Raw genomic sequence first — 21,520 nt, forward strand, 5'->3', positions numbered from 1 at the left:
GGCTGTGATCAGCATAATCAGTATTAGAGCCTTACAGAGATTTTATTTATTCAATAAATTTGACCGTTCTGCAAGTTATAGTGATTAGTGCTTAAAGAAAGTATGTTTGTAGGAGGAGTAACCCAGACTTACCGGAAAGTGGGACAACATTTGTCATTACATCAGGCAGAATAAATCATTCAAAAGAATAAACAAATAAAACAGCAGGGAAATCAGTTTTCAATGGGAATAAATTAAGGAGAAAAATATCCGAGTTTCAAAAGTAATTTGTAAATTTTTTTGTTTTCATTTTTTTTTCTTTTCCAGTCGATCTTTTAAACATTTGAACAAAAAAATAGAAAAAGACATACAAAACGTATATTTTAAATATGAAATCTAAATTTCATAAAAGACTAAAAAGAAAAACAACAACTCTTTATTAAAAGTAGAACAGTTTATTTGAACATTTATGAACAAATACATAAAGATGAAACATATTTACATTTCAGAATTTATAAAATAACAAGAAAGTATTTACAAATTGATCAGTGGATGCAAAACATTTTTTTTCTGTAGATTCAACAAGATTTAAACAGAAAATAAACGAATTGGAATCTACAGAGAATAAATCATTTTACCAATAAAAAATATTTACAATCTACCCGTAATTGGGTACAAAAATGTTTGATAGGAAAATAAACATGAAATAAAATATTTAATATTGTTTAGCCAAATGAATGGGAAAAGCAGGATTGAATATTATACAAAAATGAAATATTTCAATCCATTCTTTCCTAAGACATGGGCAGAACAAATTTACATTAAAGTCAGTTTACAGACACAGAAATGAAGAATTTAAACTTAAAATAAACACTACCCCTAACTCACCCAATAATAAAATAAAATAAAATGAAAGGTATAAAATTAATCAAATAATCTGTTTAGAAAAAAAAAGCTACAGACGTACAAAAATCATTGTAGATTTTTAAGGAGTGTAAAGAACTCCATGTACACGGAAACGATAAAGACAAGTATATTCTAAACTGCCGTGGTTGCTGGAAATCCGAAGTTCCACATATTGTGTTGGGTTTGCATTATTCACCTGAAATTAAATAATGAAAACTAATTTAGCATTTCACATGAGAACAATATTGAAATAAAAAGAAACTCTTTAGTGAAAATTGGTTAAAAACAAAGAAAAAAACACAGAAACATTACCTGTGTTATAAACTGCTGAATAGGTCTCCCATCATCTTTGTATGTATAGCTGCCTAAATAGACACCTTCATGATCATCTGGATCGGATAAGCTCTATAAGGAGAGGTGAAAAAAGATGGACCCAGTTTGAAAATCAAAAGATATTCAGTTAATACTTGCTTGTAAGAAACTTATTCATACATTTTTATTTTTGTGTAAATATTGTAATATTTTTTCTAAAGATTAAGGATGTAATATTTTTTTTTTATTTTAATGACAAAATAATGTTATAAAGTAACTTTCATTTTATTTTTAAGCACTTAACATAAATTAGTTACAAAATGAATATTTAATAATTTATAAAATATTCATTTTGGTGTGAAATTTTACAATTAAGAATAGGAATTAGTTTCAGTCAATTTTAAATCCTAATAAAATAACTTAACGGTTACATTTTAGTTTATTTCAAATGTAAGTTTATCGCTTTTATAGACATTTTTAAAAAATCATGAAAATCGAAGCATCTGTTGAACAGACTTTAAAAACATCCTATAGGATTTTAATTTAAAACTGTATTTTCTTATATTGCCACATCTCTTTATGTATTAGTTTATTCAATTATTAATTTACTTGTCCGGCGTCCCGTGTCACACAAAAGATGATAATCGCCAAAATTAATTAAAGAGAAACAAATTACCTCCCTTTAAAGCCGCTTTTTATCAGTTAAAAATCATTAAAACAAATTCCTCTCCAAAAATTTTTAAACAACAAAAAAATGGAACTCGTTTTCCGGTTTTAAATTGATTATTTTATTTTAAAATTAAAAAAAAAAAAAAAAAAAAAAAATCATGTTGGAAGGAGAATGTAATTTTTTTATCATCGATTTTTTTAAAAATTTAGATTCTAAATTATTAAAAACTTAAAAACAATTAACTACAATATGTTTTAAATTCGTCCTATGTGTTATATTTTAGTTTTTTAATTTAATTTTGTTTGTGATGTGTTTTTAAAATTCTTAAGTTTTATTTATTTGGTTTAAGCATCATAATCAGTTATTTAAAAACAAATTCACACATTTCTAAGTTAAACATGAAGTAGAGAAGCGCATAACATTTTCATATTTTATTTTTTTGTCTGTGAGTAGAAAAGCAGATAATTTTAAGCAAACCAAGATATGTATTATTGATTCTCAAAATATTACATTTTTACCTATGTCGATAAATAAAAAATGAAACTCCATGTACATATACGGATATATTAAATATTAGAAAAACAATAAAACAGATGCACTTACATATACTGAGAAATCTTTTGGTGCACTCTTAATATGTCCAAAGGGAGATATGGATTTAGGAATATGTTCCATGCTGAAGGCAGTGATTTTAATTTCATGTGATAAGCGAATCATCAACGTTCCAGTACTGCCTTCGAAGGGCCAACATTCACCGACATGGACATCAGGCTAAATCAAGAAATAAAGAAAACATAAAATAAACACACATTTTTTTTTTTTTTTTTTTTACAAAGGCATCACCACATTATCAAGGCCCAGAGGCCACTCAAGGATAAGGGTTAAAGAGTGTACAAGCTATTTTTCTTCTTTTTTTTTTACATAGGCATAACCACTTATCAAGGCCCAGAGACCACTCGAGGATAAGGGTTAAGAGTGTACAGTGATTAATTGGACGATTATTGTGAATATTTTGATCAATGTAAACTCTAAACTTTGGGTGAATTTTTTCAAACAGGGAAATCTTTGTTCCCAATTTTCTAAAGATGTACTTAAAGGGTATTACATCTTTATAAAATACAATAAAGAAAAATTAAGTTTTCATAAAAATAGTTTTTTTACCTGAATTAAAGTCTTGAGGTCTAACATCGATAATTTGACGTCATAAATAAAATTTGATTAACAGCAAATCTATCCATAAGATCTGATTTCTGGGAAATCTGATTAAATAGACAACTACTTCGATTTTTAATGCGTTAAAGAAAAATTAAGTTTTCATAAAAGAAAGTTATTTTACCTGAATTACAGTTATGGGTGAATTGGTTTTATAATAGAGAGGAAGACCAAAGATACTGATGAGGGTAGGATACTTTGTGAAAGTCTCCGAACAACGATTAGTGATCACACTGCCACCTGAAATAATAAAGAAAAGGATTTTTTCCAAAAATACATTTAAAAAGCTTCTTTAAATATATGCAACCCATAATAAAATGTCAGCTTAAAGTGGATTATTATTTTAAATAAAAATTAACACTTGGAAAGATAAATTTGTGAGCATTGAAGAATGACAATGCTTTGATTTTAAATTTGTTTGTCAATAATTAGTTTACTAACTATAATTACTGTATTTATGGTATTTTCTTTAGCTATAGTCGAATTATTTTATCACCCAACTTAATGACCGGTTCATAATTATCTATGGAGATAGGAAGATGGAAAACAAAAACGCACCTCCAGATTCCAAAGCAAAATCTGCCATTCCAGTTTTATCAGCATTGAACTTCATCAGAGCTTCGTCTAGCAAAGATCGTAGAAACTGGAAAATTAAAAATGAACATTGTGGAAGTTGTACGCATAATGAAGTTACATGTTTTACCGAATCGAGAGGGAGGGGTTAGTATAGTGTATGTTCATTTGTTATATATACTAGTCTAGCAAAACTGTGACAAAAAGGAAGAAATGAAGAAATACAATATTTCTTTAAGAATATGGATCAATATTTATAATTGACTTTCCAAACTAAAAATTCATTTGTTTTGTAAAAGATTAATTTTATTTTATAATTGATGATTTTTATCAATTGAATGTAAATGGGATGAAATTTGTCCATTTTTATTTCTGTATTAATGGAAGAAAGAATTGGGATTTGTTTTACGACACATCAACTCTTTTAGGGTAATTTTGTGTGGCACAATGTATTTATAATCATTTGATAAATTCTAAAAAGTTATTTAATTGAATCTTTGGTTTTACATATAATTGCTGGGAATTATTTGTTCTTGTTCAGGTCATTTAGTATTTGTAAAATATTATTGTATAATAAAAATATATAAATGAAAGAGCATAAACATATGTACTAATTGTCCCTAGCCGGAGTTGCCTGGGAGTCATATTACTTACGTCTTTGGTTTCCTTTTCCTTTAACAACAGAGCTTCCTTTATCAAGGATCGTACAAACTGGAAAATAAAAATTTACCATTACAATATCAATCACACTTGGTATCTTTAATCCTGTAGGTTGAGTTTCCAGTGTTTTAGTGAAAACAAAACAAGATTAAACTAATGAATACTGTCCATTGAATATAAATATATGTACTCTTGTATAAATAAATGAGCACGCTCGTTATTTCTTCTACTACATAAAATTACATGCACACATATGTTATGCTGCCTTTATATTTTTGTAGATTCTAATATTTGTGTGGTTAATATCATTAATCAAATGGTTTACTAAGTCTATGGGGCTGTGAATAAATAAAGAATACAACAAAGTGAAAACTGACACTCTTACAATATTTGAACTTGTGGCTCACCTGTACAAATGCACAAGAACAATTTTCAGTAAGTTTTTCATACACATAAAAATAATTCTAGAAGCATATGTAGATAACAAAGAAGTTATATATATATATATATATATATATACATATAAATATATATGTAAGTGTGTGTGTGTGTGTGTGTGTTTTATCTTGCCGTTGACGTCATGCGTCGCACAAAGCCGAGCAAATGCTGAGTTATGTCTGGTTCATTAAATGCACAAGTACCAAGAAGTTATATATATATATATATATATATATATATATATATATATATATATATATATATATATATATATATATAAATATGTGTGTGTGTGTGTGTGTGTGTGTGTGCGTGTGGATAAATTATATGTATTAAAATTTATTAAATCCTTAAATCCTAAATTATCTTAGTAAGAATTTAAATTAAATAATTGGTTGCAAATCCAATTTTACAAGTTTCAAATTCACATGAATTGACATAAAAAAATGTCACACAAACACAGTATCTGCCCTATATTGCCCCCCCCACATCAGTCCCGATATACAACATTTTAAATCAATTCATAGCAACTGTTTTTTTGCATTCTTACCATTCTTACCTTTTCAACATAAAAATGAGAGAAAATTAAACTAAATCGAATACTGATGAAAGTTTACCTTTGCCAGATTAGCAGAAATTTCTATTTTGACATCAGAACGAATGTGAGTGAATCCAGCAAGAGAATCAGAATGAAGAGAATTTTGAAGAGATTTTTTGATTGTCATTTCATATTTGTTCTCACAACTTATTGAACTTTGGCTGCAAAAGAAAAATTATTAAAGTTGAACTTAATCGTTGTAAAAAAAAAGTGGAATTTTTATTCTTGGAAAATGATACAAATGATAACATAGTTTATTTTAAAGGAAATATAGTTGGGAAATCAAGAAACAATTTATTTTGGTTCATCAACTCATTTGTGATGTACTTGCATTAAAAAATTTAGTATTTATGTTAGAAGCTTTTCAGTTAAAAAAATGAAAGATGCTTTTCCAGAATCGCCATCATATGAAAATAAAACAAAAATAAATCTGTATGAATGTACCCGAGATAGAAAGGAAATATTGTTCACAAAAAAAATCATGTAAATTGATCACAAAGTTTTATTTTTCATTAAAAAAATTAAATTCAGTGGCTAAACTACGAGCATCAATCCGAGTTTGAAGGAATAAAGGAGAAAAGTCTAAATAATTCAAACTATTCTGGGAAGTAAATTTCAATTTATTTATGCACCAGTAAAATAAACACATCAGTATTAAACATACTTTATATGCAGAGAGAATGTAGAATGTACATCAGAAAATTCTTGAAAAAAAATGTGAAAAATCAAACTTACCTGTTTAATGATTTTCCTAAATTTGTATTCAAAGACTGAAAAAAAATTAAAATTATAAATCGGTGAATTTGAGTGTTTACTAAGATAATAGAAAAAATTTTTAAAAAAAAATGGAAAAAAAGGGGAAGAGCAAATCCAATGTCGAGGGTAGGGGTGCGAATAGAAACAGAATTGGATGTTCTTACCTCAGATTTTCCTGGGTATTGCGACATATTTGATAGGCCAGCTGCAAAAGAGAGAAACAAAAATAACAAGATGGATAAAAACATATACTTAATCCTCTTCTTCATAAAAATGAAATTATAGCAAAGGTAGCAGTTCACCCAAAACTGGAGGTAATTCACCAATAACTGGAGCTGATTCACCCATAACCAGAGTTAGATAACCTATAACTTGAGGTAATTAACCTATAACTGGAGGTAGTTCACATATAACCTCCTGTGCAACATTTTCATTTGCTACTAAGATCTAAAAGTGCATCTCACAATTGTATATAATGCCAAAAGTTAAAGGGTTTTATGATGAAAAATTCCTGCAACAAATGAAAAAGTACAAAGCTAAAAATATGCTAATCATCCAAATAGATAAATATTTCAACAGATTTGCTAAATTTTGATTCTTGTTTTTTAATTTACAATTACGTTATTCCGATTATTCTCACTATGTTCATCTTTGCTCCAAGCATAATTTTTATAATAACTCAATAGATGTCAAAACGTGTCATAAGAAAAAAAAAAGCAATACTTACAAATGATCCACAATCCACTGAGAAGCAGCAAAATAAAAATGGGTAGACGACGGGTAAGTCGACCAGAAGTAACACTGCCAACAAGATGAGAGACATGATTAGAAGTGAAAAGCAGACGTTTATATTATTTAACATTGATTTATATATACAGAGTGACTCCCAAAAAAACAAAAACTAAATGGAAGCCATCTAGAACATATGTTGTAGAACGGAGAAAAAAAAGCCAAAGACCCTAGTGTTTTGATGTGATGTTTTGAATATAATACACTAGTTATGACCAAAGTTTCATTTCATTCGGACAAAAGAGTAAGAAACGAGGCCTTATTAGAGTTGGGGTCCGTTTTTGGGGTGAGGACACCCTATATATATATATATATATATATATATATATATATATATATATATATATATATATATATACTATCTAGCATTACACCTAGCATTGCCCGGTTATAAAATATATTTTAATAAAATGATAGTTTTTAGACGCAAAATTGACAGAGTAGTTTGTTACAGATCATTCGACAGACAGACAAAATCACATTTATAATAAGTAGCAGGACCTGTGGAAATTCCACAGCAGACTTTTTCATATATAATATATTGATGTTGGCATTTTGTGGATGTTCAGCATAAATGAAGCCGCCCTGGTATTATTGTAGCTTTTGTGTTAAAACTGCAAAAGTATTTATCTAAGCTAGCAGTGTGTGTGTGTGTGTGTGTGTGTGTGTGTGTGTGTGTGTGTGTGTGTGTGTGTGTGTGTGTGTGAGACTAACTTGTGTTCTCTCAGCTATAATCGAAACTAAAACCAAAACTTACTAAGAATTCTTCATAAAATTATTTATTACAAGTGATGGAAAGTTATAACATTTAAACACTAATTATTCCGAAGAAAAAAGTTGTAAGCGTGACAAAGGAAATAACACACACGCAATCATATTAATATATAGATGAATCTTAACCAAAAGCCGCGAACGTTTTCGTTTTAACACACTGTACACTTGTTTTTAGCACACAAATACGATAATTTATCATGAAAATGGTAAAATTCAAACTGTGTATTACTTGTTTCGAACGAAAGAAAGTATTTATCCTTAGAGTTTAAAAAGGAAATAAAGAAACGGAAAAATGTTATGTCGATTTTTAAACATTTAATAAAACAAAACCTGTTTAGTGTTTATACTTACATTAAAGTTATGTTTGTGCAGAAACGTTTTGCACCTGCCATAAAGCCTTCTTTGGATATGGGGGTTGTCCTCACATTTCTGCAAGGTCTGTTTTCTGAAGTTGCAAATTTGTAGAAAAACAATTTTGTATGTTGTTTTAATAAGTCAAATTAGATATTAAATGATTTTTTGTGATTTTATAAAACAGTATTTTGTAAAATAACTGCATAAGAAAGAAAGATTAAATGTTGTTTAAAGATTTTTTGATACATCTAAGAATATTTCGTATTTTTAATTGCCAATATTTTTCATTCTATGACCCTAAAGTATTTTGTTAGTGTCTAAATAGAAATACAATATAAATTGCTGACTTTTTCAAACACTTACCAATTATGTTAAATCTATCTGCATTGTCCATGAGATAATCACCAATTAATTCCAAGTTAGCTGCAGCATACGCCATCCTCTGAGCCATAAAGCTTTCTTTGGAGCAGGGGATGCTCCTTACATTTCTAAAAGTTCTGTTTTCTGAAGAGATTCAAAAATATAAACATTTCAGTTCAAAATAAATTTATTCTTTGTTTATAGAGTCTGAAATCTACAGGACTGGAAGAAATGTCAATCTAATACAATCTAATATCGCTTTTGTTAGAAATAAATTTTTGAATAATGCTGTGTAATACTGCCAAAACATAGAAAACAAGCTGATTTTTTTTAGAAATTATTAATCTTATAATCAAATTAATTAAAGAATTAAAGTTTTCGAATGAGTAATATCACTTTTGGTTAAGCATTTAAAATTGTGTCCAGAGCAGAATGCGGGAAAAAAAATTGTATAGACATTAAAATTGTTTCATGTTGTTTTTATTAAATATTAATAAAAAGGAAATCATTTTGAGTTAAAATCTATTTAGCATTACGCATGTAACTTGAGAAAAACATGCTTGAAATGTGTCACCATTATGGCGAATCGAATTAAATTCACTAGCAATTTTGTTTTGATTTTGCTTTAACGCTTATCCTCTAATAAACTACCATTTTTTATGTTAAGTTTTATTTTTATTTAATCAACACAAATTACTGAAGATTTTTATTATTATTTCAATTATTATTATTATTATTATTATTATTATTAGTAGCAGTAGTAGTAGTAGTTATAGTAGTAATATTTGTAGTAGTGTTTATGTTTATTTAAGAAACACTTATTAAAAAAATCTATTGTTTTCATATAATGTTTTGTATTTGTTACTTGTTAACAGGAATCAACTCTTTGCAGCAAAGATTTACCTGAATAAACAATCCTTTGTCTTCGAGGTCTTAACCAATAGGAATGAGGCATTGTTTGGTCTTGATCCCTAAAAACTGAAAAATAAGGAGAAAGAAACTACATTATTAAAAGAAAAGCAAAATCTATATATATATATAAAGTTTATTTTTTTATCGATCTAACATTGATATTAAAAGCCTACTTTTTCTATTTAAAAAATTATTAAAACAAACTTCTTAATATACTCAGTCATCTATTTTTTAAGGTATGCAAACTTTATTTTCGACCTGAACACAAGAGAAACACATCAGCGTTTCTAGAAAAACAAGTAACAATCTTACAGTCAGACAACAGAAACCATTTCTTCAGAATGCTGTTATCATAGAATTCTGTTAAATAAAAAATAGGATCAAGGGCCACAAAAAATACAGTGTGCATCACTTAATGTTACTAAATGGTAGTGATGGGACATTCCAATATTTTTTTCTGATACCATCACCGATTCTGATACAATTACCGATTCCGATTCTGTATGAATCTCTAAATATTTAACTATAGAGTTGCTATTTATCCTGATTACCATAAAAACACATGTTAAATATGCAGATATCTTCTCGGACATAAAATTACACTTGTGGGAATGATCTATAAATTTTAGTTTAAACAAAATAAAAACAAAATTAAAAGAATCGTTTTTGGAGTTGGAAAATAGGTACAAAATGTTTCAAACGAGATATCAATTCCGATACCCCAAAAAGTTCCAATTTTCTGATTCCTGGTTTCGATTCATCGTTCCAACACTACTAAATGGTTATGTTGGGTTTTCCCTCTGCTAGCGTTTGTGCTAAATGCTATTGTGTAACTATTACTTATTATTGTAAATATGGATGCATCTCGTGAGTCAAAAATTTTTGGAAGAGGGGAGGGGAATATCTTTCTGACACATAATGAATAGGTTCATGGGCTACAAACTCCAAGAAAATTCAACTGGACAATTCTGCCTTTTTGGTGTCGGAGGTAAAAACATGCAATCATGCAGGTTAACAAATTGCTGCAATCAATGAGGCGGACTTCATGCATATAAGACAACTTTAGTGAGCTCTATGCACAAACAAACTATGTATAAAAATATCAACTCTCGATAGGATCTTGTGGTCAACATGTTTGTGTTTTTTTACTATTTTTTACTCTTTTTTACATTTTGGATTTTTATAATTTGAAAATATAAAATGTTTTTATTTTAATAAACAATCAATAGTAAAATCTAAAAATAAAAACAAATAATATCTGTAAGTTGCGTAAATACAAGAAATATGCATAAGAATTTTAGTGAATTATTTATTTCAATAAAGTTTTGAACTTTATTTTAATTCATTACATTTTTTATTATTAAATATTTAAAAGAAATTATTAAGCGATTTTTGTTACAAATTATGACTATTCATATTTACTATTTTATCAGATAATTGAATGCTTGTGCAAGATAATAAAATATGAAAATGCATTTTAAATAAAATCACTATTATGTAATTACGTGTCATGTTGAAATTAGAAAAAATTCACCTCCAAAAATGTTTGTTATTCCAGATCCACCATTTTCTAATTTGATCACTAACATATCTAAAAAAAAATCGTATCTCCAAATAATTATTCTCATTTGAATTAAAAGACACAGAGTTAATCCATTCAAAGGTCATAAGCTAAAATTATACTTAAATTACACTAAAAAATCACTAAACAAAGATAAATACAACACTAATGACACGGAAATTGATATATAATAATAAATATTAATAAAAACAATAACAAGATAGAGTAGTACTCACCACCTTGGTGAGTGCCAGTGTTAGAGATGTACGCAAGGAGATAGGGAGAAAAGCAAGGCTACCACGCACACACACACACACACACACACACACACACACACACACACACACACACACACACATACACACACACACAATATGGCAACTAAAAAGGGCCAAGATTATACACAAATAAAAACTAAGATAGATGCAATCCTCTACGCTAGGTATGCCCAAACATGGAGTACTGTTACTACATCTGGGCAGGAGCTTCTCAGCGTGCCCTATCCAGCCTGGAAGAGTTCAAAACTGTCTTTGATGCCATTATCTTTTCCTTGCAGCCTCTTTCACACAGAAGAGATGTTGCAAGCATGTCTCTGCCCTACTATTATTTTCATGCCAAGTGCTTGTCTGAACTTCAATCAATGGTCCCCTACAACCTTTATATACAATATCCCTAATATAGTGTTATAGCAGCAAAAACCCTCAAGAAGTATTTTCTTCTGCGAATTGATGCTAAGCGATTCAGCTACAACTGACCAATCTCTCTTCTTTCTGTCCCCTAGACGCAATAGCTTATCAATTCAAGAGGAAAAGTAGATAGAAATAGAGTGAGAGAGAAGTTCATAAGAACTCTCCCATTTTGTTTTTATGGCTGAGCAACGCCAGATAATAATGTTTGTGTCAAATAAATACACTTTAAATGCAGAAAAAAAATCCTCACCTGTAGATCCTTATTTATTGTCTCTGTATGATCACAGGATGTGACACAAGGTCGTCAAGAAGAAATTCAGCTTCAGGAAAAGGGTTACTTATCGATCTATATCTATCAATATGTCACTAAAACTTTGTTTGACGTTGCTGACTTGTTATCGTGCAAAATGAAGAATGAGTGGTAATTGTTAAAAGCTTTTCCTTTTTATAAAGAATGGTAGTTGCCAAAATTCTTTTATGACGTCACAGAAAGATACATTTTCTATTGAAATAGAGGGTAAGAAAAAATCTTTTATGACGTCACAAAAGGATAATGTTCTCCATTGAGATATGTCAAAAAATCTTTTATGACGTCACAAAACGATATTGTAATCTACTAAAACAGCTGATAGATACCCCATGACACAAAAGGTCAAAGGTCATTTGTTTGAATTATTATGTGTGTATAATAATGTCAGTCCCTTTAATAACTCGGTTCTTATTGTTGAGCACTCTAAAGTTGAAATGAAATTTGGTCACTTAAGCTCGCATGCACAGATGATGATGTTATAATCATTAGATCACTCTGAACGGTTATTACGACATTTAAAAATAAATGTTTTATTTCAATGATATTTCTTGCGGTTGAGGTTGGCTGTGGGGTTAGTTCCTTGCTAATAGAGTCAGACATGTCTTCGTGGCCGGGTTCCAATCTCCTGCCTAGCAGTATCTGTTCCACCCTGCACTGATGATTGCTAAAAGGAACACCCGTGGCTGTGGGTATTTTAAAATTATTGTATTAATTAAAATAAATAATAATAATATACTATAATGCTCCCTATCTTTGGTTGAGCATATTGGGAAGTGATATACAAATTAACATTAGCGTATGAAGCGATGCACTTTGTGTTCAGAAATTGAGCTTAGGTATTGGGACAATGTCAAAACATTTTTAATTAACTGCCCGCATAATAGCCACCGAATAGCGCAATTGTTAGAAGTTTCGACTATAATATGGGTGGTTGGGTTTCGAGTCTAGCTCGAGGTAGTTGCTTGTCTAGCTGCGAAACAGTGCTGTATGTGGATATATATATATATACATATACTCTCTCTCTCTCTCTCTAGTCTCTTTATTTGACATTATTGCTACATATTTTCCCCCACAAAAATCCGGACATCTCCCTCTCTCTCCCACTCTCTCTCACGCTCACTCTCTCTCTTTCTCTCTCTCTCTAATCTGTTTATTATACAAACATTATTGTTTACATATGTGCTACATATTTTTCTCCCAAAAAAACTTTTAAAATCAAGAAAAACAGTAATCGCATAAAAGTATAATCAAATTTCCTCCATAAAAATTTTGAAAACAAAAAAACAGTAAAAACATAAAAGTATAAAAAATTTCCTACACAAAAAAATAAAAATAAAAAAAACAGTAAAAACATAAAAGTATAATAAAATTCCCTCAACAAAAAAATGAATAACAACATAAGTAAACTAGAAAAAAATATTTTTCTTACAATTCACTTAAAGAAAAATGTTTGACAATTTTCTTGAAAAAAAAATAAAAAGTTATTATCGTAGGTTGTTTTCGTATTTTATCATATTTTATCACATTGCTTTTTATTTATTTCTCTAATAAATGTTGTTACGTTTCCTAGATTTTTTTTTAGATTTGAATGGCGGCGCTAGGAATATCTTTGGTAGCTCTTTTGGGTTATTTCCAGGTTTCTGTTGGCGGTTTTTCTTTTGGTTCTTGATTTTGTTATGTTGAATCCAAACTTTAGAGGTTTGGATTCTGGCAACTCATCAAATGTTGGTTGGTGCTCACAATAGTTGCTTGATGTTGTCTGGACAAATAAAACTACCGTGTTATATGCATTACTTGTTTTATTTTTTATTATTTTAATTCAATTAGGTTGAAGAGATGAAGTGGCCTACTCTTAGGGCTTGCACTTGATTTCCCTATGAATTAACTTTATATTTCAGAGCTCTTATTGTTTTACAATTTTTTATTATTTTGTTTTTACTGGAGGTGAGACATGCTACCGCATGCCAAGCATTTGCCTGCTATTTCAGACACTCTAACTGAGATATATTTTTAAGATTTCAACCATCCCTTTAAGTGCAATTGTTTCTATCTCTTTTGCACTTAGTTCACCGGGTATCTTCACAATATTTACACACTCCTTTATACTGCATTGTATAATAGCCATCTCTCCGCAGAATCTTATGAATACATTTGTGAATACTTGCCATGATATTGGTTGGCCGATTCTGTACATATTCTCAGCCAATTTTTTCTCTTATCTTAACATGTTCAATTGTTTTCCTCTATGTATGTATATATTTGTATTGTTCCTGCTCTTTTAGGTTTCTGATGTTAGTATCTTGATCAAGCTCTATGTTTTCTGTTTGGATCTGCTTCCCGGCCCTGAAGAAGCATTTGTCACATTTATTCAGGTCAAACATGTACGACCTGCAACGGTCCACTTAAGTCAGTATCTGAGCTGGCATACTGCTTGAGGTCATCTATAAAAAGCAAGTGATTGATTCTTTCGTTTGAGTCTTATTCGTGGACCTGGATCAAGTTGTAGTCACCCAATATTTTATTCAGTAGTTTACTTAGCGGATTTATCATCAGTGGAAGTCGTTTCACATTTCTAGCTGCCCTCCTAACCTAACGGATCTTTGGAGACCGAAACTTCTTTAAAATTTAAAAGTTTGTTGAGATTTACATTATGTATAAAATTCTTTGAGGAAAATAATGCAAATGGCTACCAATCTATGCTTTACTAAATATGTGCTGCCTACCTTTTAGTGATTCGTGAGAGGAAAAACCCCCTTAAAATTCAAAGACGTACATCCGATTTCAATGAAATTTAAACCATATATACAAGGGTCATTGTAAAAGTAAGGCCTCTTATGTTTTATCTTATAAATTAAAACGTTTGAAGAGCTATGAAAACCAGAATTGTACCATTAAAATGAGCTTTTTTTGTGCTTTTTTTCTACATTATCATCACCATTCCAATGCACTTTTGCTAGCCTTTTATAATGTCTTGATGGTAAAAGTTCCAAGCATGCTTTGTCACTAACATAACTGTCGCCACTCTGAAATCGACGAACCCATCTCCAACTGTTGACATCAACTGCATTGACTTCATAAAATTTCAACAGGCGCTGTTGAATGTTGATCAGTTCAATTTTTCTGCATGCATAAATTTAATGACACATCTTTGATTTTGACTCAGGTCTATGACAGGATTTTTTTTGCTTAGAGTCTCACATTATCAATATCTGCAACAGAGAGATGAAACTTTCAGGTCATGAATTGAAAAATAGGAGGAATTTTCTTTCTGCATATCACTCGTTTAAGATATTAAGTCAAAGAATTTTCCAACATTACATTTTTCCAACTATATTGAGAATCAAAATGGGAAGCAGTAAAACCAAAGGCAGTAAAATATTATGAAAATGGTGAAAAATGACATGGAAGTAATCCTCATTCAATCCCGAACAATGTCAGGTCCTCCGTCTAGTTAATTAAAAAATCGTGCTTCTTGATAAAGCAGTTTCGGAATTTTTAATGTTTGAAAAATAAAATCTTTAATTTAAAAAAAAAATATTTGTATTCTCTTTATTTCCTCAACCGTTACTTCATTTTACTTTTTTTTAAATTTTTATAAGGTCGGATTTTTTTAAAAGACAAGTATAATCACCCCAATATAACAAGAATTAGCAGTGAGTATAAGTAATCTATATATCTATGAAAGTGTAAATGTTTATTTGTCTGTCTGTCTGTTTGTCTGTCTGTCTGTGTACATTTCCCTACCAAATAACTGTCAATTTTCGGTCTACACACTCGAGATTTGACATAAGGGGTGTTGAGATTTAGGAAAATCTTTTTAATCAGTTTTCGGCCAGAAATTTGTCTATTAAAGGGTCAAAGTTGAACGATTTGACCTTTCAGAACTCTACCAAAATCCTCCGCCAATTTTGAGGCTTAGTACTTGAAATTTTAGATGTAGGTTACTTGGACTCTAACAAACACCTCCGCTAATTGTGGATCTAAACACTTGAAATTTTACATGTAGATTACTTGGATAAGTGTCAAACATTTTAATTGAATTTGAGCCCAAAACAATAAATGTGAAGGGGTCAAAATTGAGGTCAAATTTTAAAAAAAATTTGACGTCTGCGATCATTTTCTATATGGTAGTTAAGGAAGCCTATTATATAGAAAGGCATTACTGTACATATTCACAGTTTTTAATATATACATATGCACATAAAGTTATGAACAGTACATAGGGCCTGAGCAAAGCCGGGCAGAACTGCTAGTATATCTATAGAAGTGAAAATGTGTGTGTGTGTATGTGTGTCTGTCTATGTGTGTGTACATTTCCCTACCAAATGACACTGTCAATTTTCGGTCTAGAGACTCGAGATTTGACATATGGGGCATTGAGATTTGGGAAAATCTTCTTAATCTGTTTTCGGACACAAATTTGGCTGTCAAGAAGTCAAAGTTCAATGATTTGATCTTTGAAAACTCTAACAAACTCCTTCGTCAATTTTGGGTCTCACCACTTGAAATTTTAAATGTAGGTTACTTGGACATTTGCGGTCTATAGAAAAATATTCAGCAAATTTGGGGTCTAAACATTTGAAATTTTACAAAAGTGTATTCAGACCTGCGGCAAGCATTTTAATCAGTTCTTGGGCAAAAATTTGGCTGCCAAAAGATCAAAGTTAAAAAGTTGACCATAACAGACTCTACCAAACTCCTCGGTCAATTTTGGGTCTAAACATTTGAAATTTTACATGTAGGTAATGTATACCTATTAACCCTTATCCTCGAGAGGCCTCTGGGCTTTGATAAGTGGTGACACCCTTGTAAAAAAAAAAAAAAAAAAAAAGGTTACCTGGACACTTTTAATTACATTTAATCCCAAAACAATAAACGTTAAGGGGTCATAATTGGAGTCAAATTTATTTTAAAAAATTGACCTCTGCAGTCTACACCAAATTACTAAGCCAATTTTTAGTCTAAACATTTGAAATTTTGCATAAAGTGTATTCAGACATAGGGTAAGCTTTTTAATCGGTTATTGGCCGAAAATTTGGCTGCCAAAAGATCAAAGTTAAAAAGTTGACCATAACAGACTCTACCAAACTCCTCGGTCAATTTTGGGTCTAAACATTTGAAATTTTACATGTAGGTAATGTATACCTATTAACCCTTATCCTCGAGAGGCCTCTGGGCTTTGATAAGTGGTGACACCCTTGTAAAAAAAAAAAAAAAAAAAAAGGTTACCTGGACACTTTTAATTACATTTAATCCCAAAACAATAAACGTTAAGGGGTCATAATTGGAGTCAAATTTATTTTAAAAAATTGACCTCTGCAGTCTACACCAAATTACTAAGCCAATTTTTAGTCTAAACATTTGAAATTTTGCATAAAGTGTATTCAGACATAGGGTAAGCTTTTTAATCGGTTATTGGCCGAAAATTTGGCTGACGAGAGGTCAAAAGTCCAAAGATTTTATCTTTGCAGTCTCTAGCAAACTATTCAGGCAATTTTGTATCTAAACATTAAAAAATTTACATAAATGTTATTCAAACACACAGCAAGCTTTTTAATCAGTTTTTGGGCGAAAATTTGGCTGCCAAGAGGTCAAAGCTGACTCTTCCAAACTCCTCCCCCAATTCTGGGTCTAAACACTTAAGCTAAACTGCTTATGTTAGAATAAAAGTATCCAAACTAACATGAGAAAAAATTATGAGAATTAATAAAGAAGACAAAAATTTTATAATTAAAAAAGTAAATGTTCAAATTTCAATAAAAATGATTCTCTGAGAAGCAATACATGAAAAATGTTTTTTTTTTTTTTTAAATGCTTAACAAGATCAGATTAAAACTTAAACCCTTTATTTGCATGTGGAAAATGGAAAGAGTGCATGATTTTTTAAAAGCAGTAAGCCACGAAGAGAAATTAATAAAAATTGACGTTTCTGAAGTTATTGGTTATTCGTATTATTTGAATTTATCAGAATACTGTTCTCAACGTTTCAGTTAATGTAACTACCGACTCCTTCAGGTGTATCTTGTCGAACTTAGAAAATGTTTCTATGAACTCGGAAATTTGGACGTTTCTGTTGATGTAACCAAGTATTCTAACCACTGCACCACGGGTCGTTCTAGAAAATCAATTATAAAAGTGATATTCTCCTGAAGGTTTACGTTTCAATCCTCAAAGTGGGCGACTGAAAAATACAATTGTGAATTACTTAGGACCTCTATATAGTCACGGCTGACGGAACAAAACCTGCTTCCCTGATAAATAAAGTGTTTCATTTGAAATTCTGTCTAAATTCTTCAGTTCGACAAAGACATTCACAAGTTTGACAAGATACACCTGAAGAAGGTTGGAGGTTACATTAACTGAAACGTTGTGAAAATCACACTCAAGATAAAACCAGTAGTCCAATGAATCGAAATAATATGATTAATAAAAATTATTTGAACAGAGTTTGAATAAATAATTTAGAGTTTACCCTGAATGTAAAGCATGATACATTTTATTTTATTAATATGTAACTAGCGGGATCTGTGGACATTCCACAGGGGCCTACTACATATGTAATATATCGATGTTGGCATTCTATACATGTCCGCCGTAAATGGAGACGCTCTGATATTATTGTAGATGTTTTGTTAAAACTGCAAAAATATTTATCTAAGTTAGCAGAGACGCCCGGCATAACTTAGTCGTAAAGTTCACTTAAATATGATATTTTAATTCTTGCAAATTTCGTATATATTATAGAGTTACATTTTATTAATTTTTATTTATTATAAAGTTGCACTTTAAAAAATAAAAAATATATATCCATATAACTTGGGTGCATCAGCTTGAATCAAAACCGAAACCAAAACTGATGAAGAATTCTTGATAAAATTATTTATGACAACAATTCGAAGTATATAACAATTAAACGACCCGGATGTAAGCATGACACAGAAAATAACACATACGCTATCGTATTAAGATATAGATTACTCCTTTATTCATTAAAAAAACAATCCACTATTTTATATAAACTTATAAAGGTTTCTTGATAAAATTTATTATAAAAAATAGATTACTGGAGTGCCATCAGCTATAAACAAACAAAAACCCACTCCATTATTCTATATATATTTGGGGTAGATATCTCTGATAAAATATGTTATACAGCACAAATCATAGAAAATATAGTTAGACGGTGAATGATATTATGGGTGTGTTATGTCAGCCTTTTTTTTACATAGGCATCATCACTTACCAAGGCCAAGAGGCCACTCGAGGATAACAGTTAATGATTGTACAGTAGTCAATTGGACAATATAGTAATCGCTAGTAATGGAAATTCGGTACATTTGTAAACTTAAGTGGAATGGCTCATCAAGAACTTGTTTACATTGGACTTGAAGACAACCACATTGTAATCAGCTGAAAGCAGGCAAACAGAAGAGAGTTCCACAGGCGTGCAGTTCTAAGAAAAAGCTTTGTTCATGGAATCTACATTTAGGTTTAGGCACAGATACAAAGTGGAGGGAATTATTGATAGTGTTTTCAGCTAGACGAGTATTTGCTGTGAAAAATTGGCGATGGGGGACCATAAATTGCAGCTCAAATGAGCACTTGCCATGTAAATAATGATAAAGCAGAGAGAGACAACATCTCTTCTGTGAGAAAGAGCTTGCAGGGAAGAGAAAAGGGGATCGCCTACAAGGCTACAAAGTCAATTTTGAACCCTATCAAGGCAGGATAAGTCGTTTCTAGCAGCCCCTACCCAGATGTGACAACAATATTCCATTCTTGGACGTACTTGACTTATATATAGAAGTAGAATTGCATCAGCAGTGAGATATCTATTGAATCGATAGAAGGATTCAACCATTTTTCTAGCAGCCTTGGCAAGGGATTTGATGTATGTGTTCCATTTCTAATCAGGAATAAAGGTCAAGCCCAAAAGCTTGTCAAAACATGAAGCCTCCCCAAGACGAGAGCCATTCATTTCAATTGATGCTGAATGGGGATTAGAGCGTTGATGATGTAAAGATAAAGCTTGGTTTTAGATGCATTAAAAGTAACCAGCCACCTCTATTCCCATTGTGTCACATGCTCAAGATCAAAGAAGAGAGAATCAGTAAGAACTTGGTCATTTATGGTCTTTGATGTGCTACCATAGATGGTAGTGTCATCAGCATAAATGTCTATGAATGATGTAAGGATATGATTTGGAAGATCATTAATGTAAATCAGGAAGAGAGTGTGGCCCAGGATTGACCCCTGAGGGACTCCAGCATTAATACTGTGAGCTTCTGCTTTTTGCCCATCAACCACTACTCTTATGAGCCTATCAGAAAGAAATGATTTAATAATTGAGAAGACATTTCGAGCTAGAGATCTTGAGAAGTAAATCTTTATGCCATACCCTATAAAAGGCCTCTGATATGCCAAGAGCAATTGCCCTAGAAAGGTAGCCTCCATTGAGAGATTCGCTAATCCTATGAGATATAACTGTAATGCACATATGCTGTAGATCTAGCAGAACGGAAACTATATTGTGTGTTACTAAGAAGGTTATTTTTGCTGAGGTGGTTGACCACTTTTCTATTTAACACAGATTCCAGCAAATTACTCATGACGCACAGAAGACTTAGGCGCAGAGCCTGTTCTTGGTCTTCGGGCTAGGTGCGGAAAAGGAAGTAATCAGTTCTGGTCAATGTGGGGGGAAACCCTTCATATCAGACAATTGCTAATTTTCGACTCTGCCAGAGTACTCCCTTGGGGGAGCTGATATTTCCTCCCCACATTAAAAAACGGCCTTGTGCCTAATTTGCTCAGTGGGGAAGCAAATAAATAAACAGAAGACTTATTGACCTGTACTGAGAGGGAGATGACCGATCACCTGAATTCTGAAATACAGGGCATACTGATGAGATTTTCCAGGCTGATGGGTAGCAATTCTCCTTAAGACAACGCTTAAACAGTTTTGTAAGCATGGGCACTAGTTCTGGTCGAAGCTTTTTGAGCACTGTAATTGGAATCTCGTCAAGGCCAGTTACTTTACTGGAATCAAGATTTTTGATTAGCTTGGCAACATCATGCACAGATATTTGTCTGTCACATAGCATGTTTTCTGATGCAGAAGGAAATATTGGGGGTTGGTGACCTTGGTCGCAAAGGGTAGAATTAGTGCACAGTTCTTAGCAAAGAGTTTGGCTTTGTCTGATGCTGACGAGATTACCTCAGGTCCATTGATGACAGTTGAGATAGAGTACACGCTTCTATTCAGGATTCTGCTATTTGCGAAAGCTGGTAGGAGCCAAGCCACTGTTCAGCTACTTTGGATTTGACAGTCTGAGCATACAAGTTTCTCACGTTCTTTATAACTTTTTCAGTGGTTACTGGCAGTCACGAAAGCGATTTTAATCTGAGTACATCTATTACGTTGGAATCAATGGAAAAAGTGATTAATGTATATGTTATGTTATCGTCTTTTAGAGGGAACGTATTATTTACATGACGGCCTGTACATATATTATTAAATGTTCCTTGTAGTTGAAGACATTTATACGGAGAGAGTTGATATTCACAAGACATATACTTTGAGGAGAGGATGAAGTGGTATACATTGATACATACTGGAATGATTAAACACATTACCTTTTTTTGTTGGAATGATGAACACAGAAATACA

General features: G+C 31.1%; 1 protein-coding gene across 1 annotated transcript; it reads right to left on the bottom strand.

The window, feature by feature from the left end:
- Nucleotides 1-454: 454 nt before the first annotated feature.
- On the bottom strand, nt 455-6,303 carry LOC145252400 (SUN domain-containing protein 1-like). Its single transcript, XM_080111790.1, has 9 exons — nt 6,269-6,303; nt 6,084-6,118; nt 5,368-5,509; nt 4,307-4,363; nt 3,638-3,722; nt 3,204-3,319; nt 2,471-2,638; nt 1,198-1,290; nt 455-1,081 (listed from the first exon to the last, which is right to left on the bottom strand). The coding sequence occupies exons 1-9, from the start codon at nt 6,293-6,295 to the stop codon at nt 965-967; spliced, it is 840 nt and encodes a 279-aa protein (XP_079967916.1). The 5' UTR covers nt 6,296-6,303; the 3' UTR covers nt 455-964.
- Nucleotides 6,304-21,520: the final 15,217 nt, after the last annotated feature.

This window comes from Euprymna scolopes, chromosome 29, assembly GCF_053919585.1.
Source record: "Euprymna scolopes isolate OS-2025 chromosome 29, ASM5391958v1, whole genome shotgun sequence".
Classification (NCBI taxonomy): Eukaryota; Metazoa; Mollusca; class Cephalopoda; order Sepiida; family Sepiolidae; genus Euprymna; species Euprymna scolopes.

Excerpts from the sequence above, each read along its gene's own strand:
- LOC145252400 (XM_080111790.1), bottom strand. The coding sequence starts at position 6,295 with ATGTCGCAATACCCAGGAAAATCTGAG. Across the intron at positions 3,320-3,637 it reads TTTTGCTTTGGAATCTGGAG|GTGGCAGTGTGATCACTAAT; the intron begins GTGCGTTTTTGT and ends TTATTATTTCAG. Across the intron at positions 1,291-2,470 it reads CAAAAGATTTCTCAGTATAT|AGCTTATCCGATCCAGATGA; the intron begins GTAAGTGCATCT and ends CTCTCCTTATAG.